Here is a 19217-nt window from a genome sequence, read left to right on the forward strand (position 1 = left end):
TCCAGTCTTACTGTAAAACAATCACCCCTGTGTATTGATATTAAACAAGACATCATGTAAATGCCCTCGATGTGGATTTACCAGGGTCACTGAGGTGTAATTGATTTATAAGCAACCTTTGGACCTCGCTTCAGGCATGGAGGAGAGAGCTGAGCATCTCGCTGGCTGTACGGCAATAAAGCTGGAGATACGAGATAAAACTGCTCATTGTTTAAATGAGGACCTGTTTTTTTCAGGTGTTATTTAACTGGCAATTGTTTCCTGCTTGTCAGGTTAAAAGTTGAGTTTCAAACCATGACAAAACTTGAATTCCTGTCAAATAAAACCATTAGTTGTGGGGTCAGTAGGTTCAGCTCTTATAAGGAACACCCTCAAGCCGGTTAAAGAAGAGAACAGAAACCCAACACAGCACTTTGTCACTGCTGCTACGCGTGCTGCTGGGTAACCTCCCACAGATACTGTAAGTCGGTTCAACATGGCTGGTGTGATTAATCGTGGTGTGGTTCATGTCCGATAGCTGCTCATGACGTGGAATCTAAAGTTTAAAACTTCCTGCCCCGATTGATCAACCTGATCTTTGACTACATTCTTAATGACAAGGTGGAACCCAGGCAATGACGTCTTGACGTGATAGCAGCAGGCAGTTCTCGTTTGGAAGCGATACTGAAAAAGACAAAACATGGCTTTATAAGCAATAAAACACTCCTTGGCCGTTTACTGCTGCAGTAGTATGGTAGGATCAGTAGCTTATGATGGCTTTTGTTAGCAGCCTTCAGCGTTTTGCTGCTTTTACATTACATTGCTACTGTGGCAACGCATCCATATAAACCTGCCGTTTTGAAAGAGCTGAGGTTTGGAACTGTCCATCTCTGAAAAATGACCCTGGAACAACAACAACAACAACAACAACAACAACAACACACATTATTCCAAACTATTTAAACCTGAAATAAGGGATTTCTTTTGGCCAAGAAAATTCTTTAAGGAAAAAAAGTGGTATGGCTATTTAGACATCAGATATGGAGCAACATCAGCAATAAAATAGTCATTTTTGTGTCACTCACATTCTGCCCTCATCTTCTTTCCTACTTCTGAGGGAAATATGTGACTCTTCAACAGCTAAATGCTCCACTATTGTTCACACAATGGACACAAATGTTTGACACAAGCAGCCACATTTCAAATCATTTCTCTTGGAAAAGGTGTGAAATGTGAACTACCTGTAGTTTCTGAAGGCAGATTAATCAACTGTTGTATAGCGACATAACTCTTAAGTTTCCTTATCTGCTCTGTGATGCTGCTGGTTTATCACTGATTGACTGAAGACACACCTTGGCGACAACAGAGATTATCTGCGTGTATTCACCATATAAACTGAATAGTGGAGGGCATTGCCAGTGTCGTAAATTAGAGTCACTGGTGCATCACAAATAGCCACGATCAATGACTAATGCGTGTTTAGGTAGACTTTATAATCCTCCTCTTCAGTGATCACCAAAAAGTAGTTCTGGTAAAAGTAGTTCTCAGGGAAACTAAAAAAACAACAACAACACAGTTTAGAGATCATGTATGTATTTTTCAACAGACAAAAGCTCTGTAGGAAGTACAACAGAGTACACAGTAAATGCAAGATAAATACTGACCAGAACCCAAGTTACACGTGACAATACAACTTTGCAAGATCCAAAGAAATGATATTTGAATTTTCTTTTTTGAGTCAAAGGCATTTGCAAGTTTTTCAATGTGACTTTTTAATCCCAGAAACTCACCCTCCTAAATCAATGTAGTTGCTTTGTTCTACTACTCAACTCACTACTTCAATCCTAAACATCATGTCAAATGCCGTCAGTCCATGTCATAAAAATAACTTAAAAAAAAATTGGCAGGTGGCTTTAAAATTATGATTCAATCCTAAAAAACTGTCAAAACAAAAATGGATAAGGCCTCCAAAAAATGTGCAGATGTGGCAGCTAATCTGTAAGACATGTATGTATGGCACCGTTCAGTCAGTCAGATGAGTGAGAACTTAAGAGAGAAACAGTGGATCAGGTAACAGAAAGTTGCGGGCCCAGATCCATTTTAATTGAATCCCTATTAAATACATTTTCGTCCGCTTGATTACAGGTTCAGTGTGTTTTCGTTCCCTTAGAATGAGCGCGATAGGGCCTTTCAAGCTTTTCATGGGTTTCATGGTCGCTGTAGATTGGATGGGAAGGGTAAGGCGGGTGTTGAATTAGTTGCAGTCTCCAACCTCACCGCCAGATGTCTCTAAATCACTGCTCCTTTAAACTGAGGAAGAAATTCACATTTGCCATTAATGAGGTCCGTTAAGTATTTTTGCTGCACAAATCAAATCTGAGCATAACAAAAAAAACAACAACAACAACAACACACAAACAGCAGTTGAAAACACTCCCACGCAGACGAGTAAACATAAAATTCATGACGCTCTCACCTCTGCTGAAAATGGTTGATGGCCAACCATTTTCTGAAACTATTCCCATTCCAGTCATTGCAATGCTACCAAGTTTTGACCTGACTTAAGACACTATATACAGAACACATGTACCTTTGTTCAGACTGAATCCATAAGATCCCCTTATAAATCAAAGAAAATTCCTTAAAGTAAAGTTAAAACCACCAGAAACAGTCAAAGAAAGTCCAATTCAGTGTTGTTTTATACTCTGCTGCTTGGCAAAACACACACTGAGGGTCTCCCCTCAATCTAATATTAGGAAGCGAGTCAATATCAAACCTGTAGTGCGAGACTTTTACACACAAATGAATGTCTGTTTCATTCAAGCCCTGCGAAACGAGTTCACACGATGCTAATTAAGCCTTTCACTATCAGGTAAACCTCTCTGTATTTCACCGTACACGGAGTATTTACATCTGGTGTCTGGAGAGACATTCCCACGCTGCCCAAATTAATGCTTATTAGTCCTATGGTAACTTCACCGGGGATCAAATAAATCAATTATGAAGCTATTTTAGAATTTCCATACGTTATCGGACTCATTTGATCAAATTCTGAAAGTAAAGTGAACAACTTAAAAAAAACCAGCCTTAACAGTGGCGACAGACAAGGTTATGGCAGAGTCTACGATGTAGGTACGAAGTGGCAACACACCGTGACTTCACCCACTGGTTTGTAAACCGCCATGTTGAAGTCACGAGTCTGGCATTTTTTCACGATCTTCGGTTTTTCGAGCCCGAAGTGAGCATTTTTGGAGGAGAGGGTGGAGTTTAGTGAGAACACTATGCCCCGCCCACCTCTGCCAGCAACCTGTTCTTCACCCCAGGCGTGTCAGTCAAACCAGGTACGACCCCAAAACCTACCTCACTTAGAGGCTAATTATTTAACCGATTACATAAATATTTTCAGAAGGGCCACCAGGGAACTGATTAGAGGGAGTGAATGAAGCTAATGACACCATAAATACATAAAACTTATCGACTTAGCCGACGAGAGAAGTTTTGAGTGTGTGTTTTGAGCTTATTGGAGCCAAAGGTTTAGTGGAGCTAGCCCCTTGTGGACTATTAAGGCATCTCCGCTTTGGCTTCACTTTTTAGACCTGGAGCCAAAATCCATACATTTTTTTCTTTAGTCTATGGTAAGCATGTGTGAACAGAGGTTTTTGTAATCATCCTCGTTGTCAAAAGTTCCGCACTGCAGCTTTCAAACTCAAAATAGTACAAAAAAAATTAAAAAAAAAATCAGTTTTCACACAATAGACTGTGTACCACAATTATATCACATTTAAACCGACCTCATTAGGTCAATAAATCAACAGCAAAATAATACTCATTGCTGCTTTGGTTCTTTCACCATCAGACCTGAACCAAAACTCAAATTGAAATCCACACTCCAAAATTGTTCAGGCTTTGAATGAATAATATGTTTTTAAACCAATTACTATATAATTTTCATTGCAGTCAAATACTTTCCAGAACATAGAGTTCAATTTTTTTTTCTCCTCCCAGGTTTCACTTAAATGTTAAATATAATAAATATAACGTATTCTAGTGATGGATAGATGACGCAACTCTATAAATTCCCATATGTTTCAGAAATGAATGAACCCAAACGAGAGGTATATAATATACTGCACCTATGAAGATGGACAGCAATCATGTGTGTGTGTGTGTATGTGGGTAATTTGGAGCAAGCGGGTTCAAAAAAACATAAAAAAAAATAAAACCTTTAAGACCAATACGCAGAATGGGAATTTCAATTGAAACCTGACTCGGATCTGATTGGTGAACGTGCTTATCACAGTAATACTGCTTCTACGCTACACATCTGTTATATGTCATTTCTATCACTCAATAAAAGAATACAGGTGCGTGCGTGTTAGTGTTTATGATGCGCTGTCCTCGGGCCTCTTGAGCACTGCGCTGTATTTCATAGGAGCACTGTCCGCTTTGAGCTGCACCTCCACTAACGTGAAGATAGAAATTTCCTAGAAACACAAACAAGAAATATGTTATTTTACACTGTTGGTCAACTTGCTGGGTCAAAGACGTTAACACTCCTAACCACAGCTAGCTGGTCTCCTCATCAGCAAATAAATGCGTTTTTTTTTTTTTTTTATCCTTATGCTATTAATTATTTTTACAACAATCTCAAATCTATAAGACACGACGCGAAATGGACTGATCACATTTTACCGTTGTTTTGAAGATCTTTCCAATACATGATCACCCAGTGAAGAGCTATACAATTGTGAGCTGAAATCAATTTCTACATTTCTATTTATATTAAATAATATTTACATTTTCTTACTGGCAGGTAATACCATAACAAAAAAAAAAGGTGTTCAGTGTTCATGGTTCTCACCTGCTGAACAGGGGAACTTTCTGGATCCTGTGCTGTCCAGACCAGCGTCAGCTCTGATTTCTTCCCCACCTTACGATGGTGGAATGAGTTCAGGCCCGCAATAGACTGAAGGTGGAAACAAATGGGTTTTAAACGGTTTCTAATAAAACAGACTTGTTTGGACTGTGTTGTTTTATTTATTTTTAAAAAATCTTTGGTAAATAATTGTAAAAACTGAGAGTCATCTACAGTCAAAGGAATATCTCTAATTATATCAACTACATAATAAAACAGTAAAAAAATAAATAAAAATCAGATTTTAAGCATTTAAAAGAATGTAAAAAGGCAATAACTAAAAAATATTTTTTTTTTTTTAATTGAAATCAAAATAGCTTTGAATAAAGTGTCTTTTTTGCAGCTGAAAAACAAGTATGCACAAATATATAATGAGTGACAATGTTGTAAATGGAGTTATCGGCGCTGACCTTGCAGTAGATGCGTTTCTGAACTCCGTATTGGAGAACCAGAACGTCGAAGGACTGATCCAGCACCCCCATCACCATGGCGTCAGAGTCCAGCGGGCCACACTCCTGTGGAGAACAGACCAAGAAAGCATTCATCAAATACAATTCGGTTTTGGCCTAAAACCTACAGAGGGACTGACGTATGACGTAACGCCTGTTACATTCAAACCAGATGAGATGACAAAATGATGAACAGTAAACAGTTTATAAATCTGGTGCCTGGAAGTCTTCCTTATCGTATCATTCAGGATAGTTCTGATATAATTTCAAATATAAGAACAATTTATATTGTGATAATGACAATATGCTAACTTGTTGAGAAAATGTCATCATCCTGTTACGCAGTGTTATGTTGTTTACTGGCTATTTACTATTCTGAGCAGCTGTTTCTTTTCAACTGAGTGGGAGAGTTTCATTGACGTTGATGCTGCATGTCCGCTGCTCTCGGTGTTTCTGACACGACGCAAAGGAGAGAGACAAGTGGAGTGAACCACTCATCACATTACTCTCATCCAAATCTAAAGAGCAGCAAAAGCTCTAAACTCATTTATTAATGTACAAAACATTTGACACCAAACTTCAAATAATCAGGATAAAAAAAATAAAAAAATATGAATATAGTTTTTTTTTTTTTTAAAGGAAGCAATGAGAAGCTCTGCTGCTGTTCATGCTGGTCGCCCTGGTCAGAGGACCAGCAGCCCTCTTGCTTCTCTGTAGGATGAGCAGATGTAAACCTACTTTTTTTTTTCCCACAAATGTGGCTAACTCACATCACTGCTGTTATGAATAGTTTAATGTGTAAAGTGTAAATGTTGTTAAATTGCTGAACAATTGAGGAGGACACTGAATGCAATCCAACATCATGATCATCTGCTCCGAACCATCGTGTCCCGACAGCTTTAGTAATAACAGAATAAGACCAAATGAAGTAGTTAAGGTGCAGAGAGGAAACACATTTTAAAGATCAGAGAAAATATGAAATACTCCCCAACACTTCAAAAATTATTTTTGAGATCACACATCTAAACAGGAGCTATACATTGTGTATAAAACCACATTTCATAAACAAATCATAAATGTGAGGGTCGGTCAAGTTTTTACTGTAAGAGTAACATGAAAAATGTTTTGTTAAATTCATGACCAATAACAAAGAAAACAAAACTGAATGTTTCCATCGGTCCCATGTTGTTTGCATGATGTTAGCATGTTGTGATCTGGTTACGCACCTTTACAAACACTCCGAAGAAAAGCTCAGAGCTGAGCTCCTGGACTCGCTTGGACACGGTCTTCTTGTCATTACAGTGAGATGCCTGTTTTTGGACTTGGTCTGTTGACAGTCCTAAATGAGGCCCACAGTCTATATACAAACATATAGAGGAGACACATGAACATCAGTAGGAGTAACAACACCACACAACCACACAGGAACCGTATGGATTTTTCATACTGCCGTCAAAGAGCGACTTATTGTTACGGTTTGGCAGTTTACAGCAAATTGTCCTTTTGCGCCGTTCCAACTTGTTCTCTCTGGGCTCCTCTTTGGACTTCTCTCCTGACACTCTACTTTAACACAGATTAATTTCCAACTAAGCTGTTCTTATTTACATCTGTTTTTGTTTCTGTTATCAGACAACAGGACCAGTGACTGAAACACAACCAACAAAGACTACATGTTTAACCATTTCCAAGCTGGTTTCATGTAAAATGATGACTCAGGGAGAAATTGATTGTTACACAGCACTTAGCTTCTCTGTCACTCAGTGGACAGACTGGATGCAGAGGGAGGTGTGCCTCTCGCTCACGGGGCAGTGCTGCCGGCTGTGCATGCACTGGCCATGTGTGTCACGGCTCTGATCTCAAACACACTGCACAATAGAAACACACAGGACTGACCCACTTCTGCTATCAAAAGATCTGTGCTATCAGGCCGGCACCCAAAATAATGAGTACAACGTTGTGTAAAACAGTAATATAAAGAAGAAATCAAGATCAAGCATAATGAATGATAACTGGACACCCCCATATCTTTGATGGACTGTACATGCAGCTCGTGCACGAAGCTGAAATGATGAGCAACTGATTTTTTTTTTTTTTTTTTTTTTAAATTCAGAAGCCCTTAAACATATAAATGGATGACAGTCAATAATGATAAATAAACAACCATCATTGTGTTTATATTTCATATTACATTATGTAGTTCTTTAACTTTCACCAGCCAAAAAAAAACAAAAAACCAGTAATGATGGTAATGAGCTCTCTCTCTCTCTCTCTCTCTCTCACACACACACACACACACACACACACACACACACACACACACACACACACACACACACACACACACACACACACACACACACACACACACACACACACAATGCATTAACTCAGAGTGAGATCGGAGGCCGTTTTGTTTTGTGCATTTCTCCTCTCCTGTCGAACACGTACGTCTTTCTAACAGAAGCCGTCTGTCGTTTGTATAAATGTCTGAGAGCCTTTTGTAGAAAAGATACTTACTCAGTGAAAAAGCCAGCAGCCGGTGCACAATGATGTCAGCGTAGCGTCTGATGGGTGAGGTGAAGTGTGTGTAGAGAGGAACGTTCAGGGCATAGTGCTTAAAAAGATTTTCCTCCTTACGTACACCTGTGCAGAAGTACAACGCCATCTGGGAAACACCACATAACGTACAAATGTTACTGCACAGGACAAATGCTGAAACAGAGCTAACCTCCCCCCCTCCAAGATGTTTTAATGGTTTCTTATTTGACATGTTTTAATGGGAAACACTGAACTCTAACCTGCATGGGTCTGGAGCACATGTGGGTGAGGACTTCTTTTCTGGCACTGGAATACTCATCGTCACCCAGAGTAGTATTGAGAGTCTTCTGCATGTTGAAGAAGTAGAATGGAGATTGTGATATATATATATATATATATAGATATATATATATATAGATATACAGCTATATACAGCTTTAGAACCAGAGCGACATACCCAGGTGAGAGAAAGAAACACAAAGTTAAAATTTTATACAGCACAAAAGCTCCACTAAAATCTTAACCCCTTGTTATCATCAACAAATTTGTATTTATTTGTGTATCACGCAAAAAAGACCGCAAATATTAGGACATCCTGTTCGGTAACTTGATTTAGCACAGCTAACTCAAACCTCGTGCGTTTTACTATTTAAATTCAGTGTGCCACAAGACTAAAGAGGTTTGTTAAATGGTTTTGACGAGACACTGGATTACATCAGCATTATTAGTACTGACGTGCAACGCTCCAGCAGATGACAGGTCCAGGTCGATTCCCAACTGTTCACACAGCTCCTGAAGCTCATCCACCATCTTGGCTTTCGGTGGAGGGTGGCACCTGAGCATCGCCAACTCTGGGAATTTGCGGTAAATGTGGTGGGCTGTGGCGATGTTAGCTAGTAGCATGAACTCCTCCACCAACCTGGAGAACAGTTTTACGCATGTTCGGTTAACAGTCTCAGATTGGATATCAAACTTGAATACTTTTATAGCACCGAAAGAATTGTTTCAATACCATTGAGTAGTGAAAAAAAAAAAAAAATCCCTTGTATTTTAATAATTTCAATACCTGGGCTAAATCCGCTCTCATACATTTTTGTTTCAAAACGGTTATCTTTTGGGAGACATCCATGAATTGTAGCAACAGACACAACCTGGGTTAAACTGCATGAAAACTAAAGATTTCTATGTTAATGTCATTTTCTTTTTGTTGAAATGGATTTTTTTTTTTTTTAAATTGGTAGTAAAAGAAACTACTGTTCAAGAACCAGTACTGCAGTGAAGGTATCGTATCAGTGCAAGTATCAAACATTTCTGAACGATATGCCCTTAAGCAGTTCGAAGAGTGAAGAATACTGATGTTGGAGGAATGATATTTAAGCAGTTAAGAGAAATGCAGAAACACATTCCAACGAAAAAAACTATACATCTGTCATATAAAAAAAATAAAGAAATAATACAGACACGGATTCAACTGACGAGGATTTGAAACTCACTTGTTACTGTCTCTGTACTGGTAAACATAGCAGCCTTGAGGCATCATTGTTTCTTTGTCCAGTGTGAAAGAAAGTTTCATCTGAAACAATAAATAAAAACAAACAAAATCATAAAATACACAGATATACATCAATAAAACTGACTGAGATAATATGACCTTAGTACAAATGATCTCATTAAATCTCTTCCAGCTAATGGCTAGTTAAAATCAATATAAAACATAATTACAGCATTTTCTATACTGTATGTCCCAACGACTTTAACTCATGGCAGGCAAAAAGTAAACTTGCAGTGAAGTGATATTAAGAGTATTTTTTTCCCTTTTGTTCTGACAAAGCTTTTCCTGATGTTTGTTAAACCCTTCAAAAAGCTGGGTAATCTTCCTGCTCAATTTGCAAATAATATTGCAAACACAGAAAAGATGGCTGAAAAAAAAAAAAAAAAACGTAAAACCAGCACAAACCTGGTCCAGTCTCAGAGCTCCTCCTGAGAAGCGTTGAGCTCGGAGGTTCTTGGCGATGGAGTGCAGGTTGAGCACAGCTTGGTGTATCTCGTCAACAGGGTGCACGGGGTCCATGGGAGGAAGCTCCTCAGCAGAGAACAACTTCTCAGGGGCTTCGATCATGCTCTGAGCGTGGTCGTAACTCAGCTTCACACAGGAGCGGATGACTGAGCGGCCAAACCACTCACTCAGGATCTGAGGGGTGGACGAGAGGAATTAGATGGATGGATCAGATGATAGAAGAAAGACAAAATAACCCTAACAAAAAAAATACAAATCGAAGTGGCGCTAAGAGCATCGAAAGACCATTTCAGCTTAATCGTTCACCCGCCAGACAATTTAATCCTCCTACTGTTTACTGAGTGCAGCTCTGACATGTTTGTTAATTATATATGAACAAACCTTTCCCTCGGGTGTGATTTTCCAAATGACAGATAAAGTGAGTCTGTCGGTGAGAGGGTTCAGACTGCACAGCTCCTCACACAGCAGCCTGGGCAACATGGGGATCACCTGACGGAAGACCAAACAAACACGGAGATTCAGGACAAAGAAAGAAATGCGAGATATGTTCACGGAGAAATCTAGAGTCAGGTAAGTAAAATAACACACTTACAAATCAGAAATAGTGCCACACATGAACAAAAGAAAAAGAAGTTGCATATGGCCCAAAATATAATTGGTCGGATAAGCTTGTGATATAGTGTCAAGAAGCACTCACCTTTTGAACCAGGTACACACTAGTTGCTCTTTGGCTGGCGACAGCATCCAGAGCGTTGGCCTGCTCCACAAAATAAGTCACGTCAGCGATGTGGACTCCCACCTCAAAGTTGCCTGTGTTACAAATATAATGTTGGACACTGTAATGACCAACGCTGCCATTAAAAAAACACAAACCCACGGAAAGATATGACAAAAGTTTTGAGAAAGCACAAACCAGTGTTTGATTGCTAGTCAGTCTGAAAGTCTAATTCGTGGGAGCAGAATCACATTTAAAAATCTATTTTTTAATCCCACATATTGGCGTCAGATCAGATCAGATCACAGTAAACCCAACCAGCTCATCTCACGCTCATTAGATTTCTGAGAGCAGCCTTCATACATATTGAAAATAATAATGATAATAATTTTTCGCTGTCAAAATTGTTCCTGAAAACCAAATTGAAAAAAACAACAACAAAACAAACACACATCTGCGGTAGAAAATCGCATTACAAACAGAAGTTGGCGAACATGGAATACAGATAGGAAGCATTTTTAAATTCATTATCAAAATTACTCTCCCCAAATGGCTTAAAAAACGAGATATTGTTTTCATGAAAGGGTTAAAAATACAAACAGAACATCATTTTTATTATTTGAAGTCAAAGCTTTTTGATTTTCAACTAAGACATCAAATACTACTCTTTGTTGTCATCTGGTGGTGAAAACACCACGGTGTCAGCTTATATTTTAAAGGGTCAAACACAGGTCTAGCTTTCACTTCCAGATAAATAATATTGAAGAGGTGACACTGTTTGTATGACTTTATGCTTAACTATTCAGTTTGCCAAAAGTGAATGTGACCATCTTGGATTATTGCAAGTGACACAATTCCTCTTAAACGCTCAAATTGACTTCCGTGCCTGCACACAGTTACTCTGTATACTTACATACAATCCTTTATTTTAATCATCGACCATTTCTAATCAAAAGTCATTGTTGAATAGGAGCGTTTGACAGAAATTTACCATCTGAGAGTTGTTTACAAGAGAGGGCATCATCCAGATCTCTGGCAGTCGTCGGGTCGATTGTGAAGATACACTCCTTCCTAAACATCATAAACAGGGCGTTGTTAAATTATCAGCAAAATACTGTGTAGTGCTCAGATATCTGTAAGAATATGAGCTGTCATGTATTAGCAGGCTAGAGTATGTAACTCAACTCCCACTCAAAGACAACAGAAAGAAATGCAGTGCATCCAGAAAATATTCACAGCGCTTCCCTTTTTCCACATTTTGTTATGTTACAGCTTTATTCCAAAATGGATTAAATTCATTTTGTTTCCTCAAAATTTTAAAAGAGAAAAAAAAAAAGAATTTAATCCATTTTGGAATCTGTAACATAACAAAATGTGGAAAAAGGGAAGCGCTGTGAATACTTTCCAGATGCACTGTACATAAACATGACTGGGCTCTAATGTCCAACCTCAGGTCTCTCCTCTTCCTCATCTCCTCAGCTGGGATGGTCCAGGGCAGGTTCTTAGGGAGGCAGTCTAACACCTCGTCTGAGAACTCGGTACAATCGACGTCGTACTCTGTCAGGATGCCCTCTGTCTCCGGCTCAATTTCTCCAGCTTGACCCAGTGTCTTAGCAAGTCGACTGTGGGGAAACATCACGAGAGACAGCACAGTTGTAAAACTAGAGTAAACAATTCTTTGTATAATATCCAACCCTCTTCCCCCGAAAGCAGTAAACCAGGGGAAATACTCAACTTCAAATGTATTACTCACCCGTCTGCAAAGTTGCTGTCAGCCGCCCAGTCGGTGATCCGACAGATGAACATGGTGTTGGTGTAGTCGTCTGGCCGGGAACTGAAGTTTTCCGGACAGTCGGCCAGGGGGATGTTAATTCGTGGCACCCGGTGGTCCACAGGGGAGAACTTGGCGAAGGGCTTGTCGGGTAGGAACTTCAGGAAGCCAGTCGCAGCTCTTGAGTGTTTCTTCTCAACAATGTACACCACCTGGTAGACAAATGATAAGGGAGGTAGGCGTGATGGCTTTGAAATCTCTTTTTTAAATATTCAGGCAAAAGAGAGCAAGTGACACGCTGCTGAAAAGAACAAGCAGAACTTTTAGGATATTGTTAATCCAAATTGTATTTCTTGTTTCTTTGGATGTACCTTGTGTTCTTAGAATTTAGTAAAATTATCTCAATTTACTGTCACATTTTACAAAAGATTTACATTCTGTGGAAGAAGGATGTGTCTGCAGTGTTTTGATTGACTTCTTACTCGAACAGTAAACTCATATAAAACCCTTTGATCATCACCCTGTAATGCTTCATGATGACCAGGACAATTAACTCTGCATTAGAGTGGTTGTTTTTCTGTTTTCTGGGAAATTCTCAGAGTAAAAAAAAAAAAATCAAATGCGTGAGTAAGAAGTACAACAAAACAGAAATGCAGGAAGCTCACTTTAGCAGTCTTTTGGAGTATCTCCCCATTGGCCCGTCGGGCTGAGGGGTCTTCAAGAGGTCCCCCTAAATCCATCAGATGAAAGAAAATATTAAGATGTATTAGCTGAACTTACAACTGAGCTAATAGACCTGCTAAATAAGTGACTTACAAGTGTTTTTATTTGTATTTCTTCTGTACTTTTATACTTTATTCAGACCAATAAATAAACATATAGACACAGAGTCTACTAACCATTATAAATACAACAGAATCATTATAATTTCATACCACCGTTTCTGTATTATGATTCGCAATGGCTGCTATATTCTCTGCTTCGTCACATTACCTGTGAGAGTGATACTCTGGTGTTTGCTGATGAGTTCATCCTGGTCGCTACACTGGTCCTCCCTAGTAACATCAGGCCTTGGGGTGCGCTCCGTCTTCTTCTGTGGTGGTTGCACCACCTGCTCTCTCGGGGTCTCAGACTCACTGGACCCCTCACAGTCAGTGTCTGACCTCACAACCTAAACAAACACACATCATCTGCTGATACACTCACTACTGATATGTTTTACTGTTCTATGTAGAAATATGGATTAAATGGAACCTTCTGTTATATCTTAACAAAAAATAGCGCCGATCTTTAAATGAACAGTATAGATAGAGAAGTGTTTACCTTCCACTGCTCCCGAGGGAGTATTTGCACCACCACTACGTCTCCATTCAGCGCTCTGTTGCGAGCGACAATCCCATCCAGAAATATATCCCACGTGTCATCCTGTGAACATTAAATAAATGATTTGTCTCCTGCCTGTTTTTGACTTTTGATGTAAAGATGGATGTTAACAAGAATACCAATTTACAAAATCCAGCTGGTAAGTTGTTGAGGCAGCAAAGCATGATGTCCAATTCATTCTGGATTAGTTAGCAGGACAGAAATCGATTGAAGGAGAGTTATGCTAACTTACAGGAGATGGCATGAAAGCTTCCTGGTATTTCTTGGGGTTGATTCTTATTTGTCCCTGTTGAGAAAAACATGTAAGTCTAAGAAATGACCAAAACTGATTAATGTGCCAATCACTGCTTCACAATGACACGTTACTGTACCCGGAGTACTGTTTAGGAACCACAATAATGTTCTATGTATTTGTCTGTATACAGTAAATACAAAATAAATACTTGTTCTAGTAATTGTTGTCCAGGGCTACTTACAATATTCTGAATAAATTCTAAAACTTACAAGACCACATCCTTTGATCACCTTGTATAAGTTCATCCAGACACAATAAAGATTTTGCTTCAGTCTCATACCTGAATGAGTTCTCCCCTTTTGAGCCCATGGGAAATCTCCTCAGTGGTCATGTAGGATTCAAACACCAGTTTCTTTGATCCTCTGCCTCCCTTGTTTTTATTCTTGTCAGCGGGAGAATTGACATTTGGAGCTGAAAACAAAACAACTCAAGTGATTTATTCCCTCATAAATGACCATGTACAATTTGTTTTGCCGAAACGCGAACCAAAAACTAAGCAACGTCTCACCTCGGGGCTGCTGCAGCTTGTTGTCTTTGCCATGAGGGGATTTGGGCCTTGACATCTGAGCATCAACTCCAGACCTCAATACCGCTCCTCTGTTTTTCTCCTCTTCCTGGGGCTTCGGCAGGAGTTTGTTCTTCGACTTCTTCGTCGTCTCTTTTTCCTGCCCACTCATACCGGCTTGATTTGGGGAATGCGGAAGTCCAGCAAATGAGTCGGTGTCCACGGAGGCAACATCTCTCTTGGAGTCCTTGCTTTTCTTTTGCGACTTCTGGTGTTTCTTTGCGTCGTTAGGTTTCAAAGAACTGAGCTCCTCGCCCGACTCGATGTCTCCATCGTGGCTGGTGGCGGTGTCCCTCCTCTGTCCCCGTCGCTGCCTGTCAGACACGCCCTGCTTCCTCTCGCAGTCCTGCTGGGCGTTGCGAATGCTTAGTTTTTCCATGTACAAGGACAGCGAACTCTCCTCTCCTTTGCTTTTCACAGAGGAAGGGGAGAAGTCGCTTGAATCGGAGAAATCGCTGGGTGCTTGTTCCCTTTTCCTCTGTGGTACATTCAGCCTTTCACTCTGGGCTTTAAGCAGCGGACTCGGCCCGTTCCCGTCCCTCTCAAAAGACGAGTCCTTCGCATATTGTTCCAGATACAAACTGAACTTGCTGCTGCGGTGCTGCCCGAGGAGCCTGGCGTAGGCGTCTTTCTGAGGAGGCGCGTTGGTCTGGTTCAGTTTGACCTTCTGAGACTCCATCAGTCTTCAAGCTGCTCGTCTGGAGGAGCGACGCGGAAACACTGTTCAGAAACGAGTCAAAAATACACAAACTTTCAGGCAACGCAGCTTTAAATAAGTAAGAAATGTGTACCATCAAAACAAAAACAAAAACATATATATAAAATCAAAGCAGCTCTAACCGGTTTGTTGCCGTTTAGTACGCACGGCTTGACGTGACGTCATCTAGTTTCTTCATAATATTTGGATATAAACCGTGTTAAAAACAGAGATAGACTGGAAGATGAGTTACATCCTCATGATTGGACTCTCTTGTCTTCAGGTTTGATGTCTCAGCAAGATATGAACGCAGTTAACAAACGTTAACTAGCCGCTACCAGCTAACTAGCGCCTCGCAACGGCAGGTGTTGGTTTAACGTTGACTAACTGCTTCTAAGTCAGACTGACTGCGACCTTGGTCGTCATGAACGAGTTGAAATTGAAAGGCAAGACTGTCAAAACTGAAAATGTCAAACATTACCTCTTTAACTACGATGTAAGTCGGGCTACGTGACGCTCACTCGTGCGGAAAACGTTCTCCGCTTGTGTTTCAATAACAGCAAGAATGCTAACGGACACCGCCCCTTCCTCTGACGTCACGAACGCTGCCTTTGGGTGCTGTCGGAAATGTTGGGTTCGGTCAATGCACAGAAAACACTCCAGTCTGGATGAGTCGGGTGAAAAAAAAAAGAAAGTGTGGTGACATATATTCATGAAATACAATAATAAAATAAAATAATAATAATAATACAATTTTTTTTTAAAAAAAGGTCGTTTTGGACTTGCCCCCTTTTATCTGTTCCTCAGTGTAACACAAAGTTACGCAACTGTGCGTGATTTGAGACATTAGTTAACAGCAGGATCACGTGACCATTGAAGGAAAGGTGACGCTGTCGTCCGTAGATTTAGAAAATAAGGCTTAATAATTGCCTCGATCAAATCTAATCAAACTCTGTATGTTTTGGAAACTGACCCCGAATTGTTGAGTGAGTCAGTGGGTCATATATTTTTTTCGGTAAACAGCCAAATGTGTCGTCATTGTGTTATCCACTCAGTCTTTCCATGGTTTTAGAGCTGCACCTCCAGATGGCAGCAAAGACAGCATTTTCTTATTTGACTAAAAAAAACCACAACACTGCTACAGTATGTGAGTCAGATGTGTAAACAAGCCAGCTCGTGCAATGAATAAGGAAACCAAACAGACGAGATGTTTGTGTGTGCTTGCTGGGTGTGAGTGTGCGTAGTTTTCACAAATATTTATGTATGAACATTTTTCAACCAGATTGAAAAGTTAAAAAAAAAAATCAAATAAATTATGGGCCAGTTTATGATACAACCAGAACAATTCTACAATAAGAACAATAAGGTGCTTATAGCAGGTCCATATCCATATTTGTTAAAGATGAGAACAGTGAAACAATATCTACACAGGAACTAGGGCCATAGAAAATTTCAAACGGCCCGTATCCACAGCAGGTTGCAGGTTGGATTTGATAACAATAATAATAATACTAATAATTGGATAATATGACAATACTATTATGAGTTGAAAATTTAGTTGCTCCATCAGTAAAGCAAACCGATTAATTTTAGACAAAATAAAACAAAAACTAAAAACTAAAACCAACCCAGGTGACCTGATTCAGCCAATGGACGCAGGCGCATTTATATTTTAAGCTGACTTCCACTTCCTGTTTGCCGGGGCGCGAGTTTTGTTTGAACAAAGTGGGTGTACAGTTATCGTATTATTGTTTACGCCATAAACGTCCGCGTAAACAGAGAGAACAGGGCCCCTTGGAAAACCAACAAAGCCATCAACCACAACAACAGACTCATTGTTTGTCATAAAGATGTCTGATGGTAAGTGCTTGTTTCCCCCCCTCAGTTGCCTGCTATCACTTTAATGCATTTGGTGGCTGAGACACAAAATCTGACTCTATGCCACGCTCATTCATTTAACACAATGTGTGTGGAGCAGAATACTGTTGAATCATATTGAAAATGAAATGTGCACACACCTGAGCCTGTTGCTGCTGCTTGTGTCTATGCCCTGTCTATGGCAAGACCGTTGACTTGTATATTCAGGGGTGTGCTTACGTTGGCAGGAATGTGAACATTACATCTATGTTCCTCGTACTGATCATCTTCGCCTTGTGTTTAGCTCAGTATTACATCGCAGCTGCGTTTGTGCTTGTGTGTTTGTGTTGAGTTGGTTAAACTGTTGTTTACGCCATAAATGTCCGCATAATGGAAAACCCTAAATAATGTGTCTGTGCATCCCCATAGCACCAGCTAAAGAAAATATCTGGCACTGTCACTTGCCTATGCAATTCCTCAGGGACAGTATGGGAATACTTTCTGAAACAACACGTAGATGCAGTGAGCTGAGGCTGTAACACCATCTGTGGGTAAAATGTAAATGAGGCTGTCATGGCAGATACACCACCACCTATCCACACACATATACACACACAGTCACATTCACACTCACAAATGCCCCCAGTAGGGGTTATAATTAGGTCATTTTGGAACTTTTGGCAATTAATGCATGATGTCATACGTCACTGAATTCCACATAGTCACAGTTCTGCCTTTTAGCTAGTTGGGTTTTCTGTTTTACTTTGAAATCCTTCACCTCTTGTGTCTGTTCTGTTTTACTTCCTGTCCTTGTGCTTTCCCCCCCCCCCCCCCCCCACCAGTTCTTGTGGTCACTATTTGTCTCATTGGCCAGTCAGCAGTCTGGGGGGGGGGGGAGGCACAACTAGCATTAACAATCATAAGTGCCCTGTGCCCTGCTCTAAGTAAGTACTCACTTCCCTGCTTGATATTTAAATGAACAAGTTTATCACAAAAAAATAAACAAGCACGTGAATGCATTCAGATATGGGAGGAGAGCTGTTTGAGCTACAGGCATTTAACAAAGTGAGACATCTTTGATCATCGCAGCCTCATTTTAATGCGCCATCTATTAGAAATAACATTTATTTAAAATGTGGGTCACTTTTGTAAAAATGCAAGTTTGTAATTCCCAACCTGAACCGCTAGGACTCGATCAGTTTGCCTCAGATTATTACATTTTTCCAGATGGTTGGGCTCTGTGCTGTGGTTAATAAATAAACTGTGTGAGGGGGTCTTGTGTGTCAGAGATTAGTCGAGATGGACAAAAATAAAAGAAGCTAAACCCAGAGGAGTCTTTGGTGAAACAAGCATCGCATGCAGCCTGTGTTTTAAATCATTAAACAGCTGCTTTATAGCTGCTAGTTTGCAGGTAAATCACTTTCTGTACGGGCCAGCTGCGCTCGGCAGAATCATGCAGGATATTTTGGGGGAAAAAGAGATAGGAACATAGAAATATGAAGAAGCGCAGGCAGATATCTTCAAGTGTAAGAACTGTTTGAGTAGAGAGAAAAAACATTCAAAAGTAAAGAACGTGCTGTAACATGATGGCGACACATGGAAGCACCAGTTCAGATACGAGCACAGTAAAGTGGCACCGAGAGCTGCATTTAATTTTATTGCCTATTCCGAGTACGTCAGCTCAGCAGGCAGTCTGCCAATGTGGCCCAGGACGCATTACGTGAACAGTGCCAATATAATGTGCGAATATGTGTCCCAGGCCACCTCTGTAGGTGGATTGAGCAGATCGGCTCAGTGCGTCCTGGGTGCGTTCATACCTAAAGTTTTAGCTGACCACTTTTGATTTGATCACCTTGAACAGATGTCGATGCCAAATGTGCCGAGTGTTTTTGAGTATATAGTTCTGCCTTTCCCCCTTCAGTTGTCAGATCATTGCATGTCTTAGCTCTGCTGTGTAAGTTCATTGGTCTCCATCTTGTCATTGTCATGTGTGGATTTTGCCTGAAACTTGCAGGAACTGTCAGTAAAACATACAA

The 19217-nt window shown here is 40.1% G+C and overlaps 1 protein-coding gene across 2 annotated transcripts; it reads right to left on the bottom strand.

Moving 5' to 3' along the window:
* Nucleotides 1-1555: 1555 nt before the first annotated feature.
* On the bottom strand, nucleotides 1556-15907 carry dis3l2 (DIS3 like 3'-5' exoribonuclease 2). Of its 2 annotated transcripts, none has more exons than XM_069718200.1 (21): nucleotides 15806-15907; nucleotides 14571-15347; nucleotides 14343-14473; nucleotides 14000-14053; nucleotides 13708-13809; nucleotides 13378-13555; nucleotides 13050-13114; nucleotides 12367-12596; nucleotides 12062-12235; nucleotides 11605-11684; nucleotides 10596-10708; nucleotides 10280-10387; nucleotides 9839-10072; nucleotides 9375-9454; nucleotides 8617-8800; nucleotides 8142-8228; nucleotides 7861-8008; nucleotides 6570-6700; nucleotides 5305-5409; nucleotides 4841-4945; nucleotides 1556-4463 (listed from the first exon to the last, which is right to left on the bottom strand). In XM_069718200.1, the coding sequence occupies exons 2-21, from the start codon at nucleotides 15304-15306 to the stop codon at nucleotides 4362-4364; spliced, it is 3147 nt and encodes a 1048-aa protein (XP_069574301.1). In that variant the 5' UTR covers nucleotides 15307-15347; nucleotides 15806-15907; the 3' UTR covers nucleotides 1556-4361. The 2 variants fall into 2 exon arrangements, with proteins under 2 accessions (XP_069574301.1, XP_069574302.1); XM_069718201.1 differs by lacking the exon at nucleotides 15806-15907 and adding an exon at nucleotides 15468-15660.
* Between the last annotated feature and the right edge of the window lie 3310 nt (nucleotides 15908-19217).

Source organism: Brachyistius frenatus, unplaced genomic scaffold (genome assembly GCF_029030835.1).
Source record: "Brachyistius frenatus isolate BFR_SWC_R1_liver_20210118 unplaced genomic scaffold, ASM2903083v1 Contig_188, whole genome shotgun sequence".
NCBI classification, from domain to species: domain Eukaryota; kingdom Metazoa; phylum Chordata; class Actinopteri; family Embiotocidae; genus Brachyistius; species Brachyistius frenatus.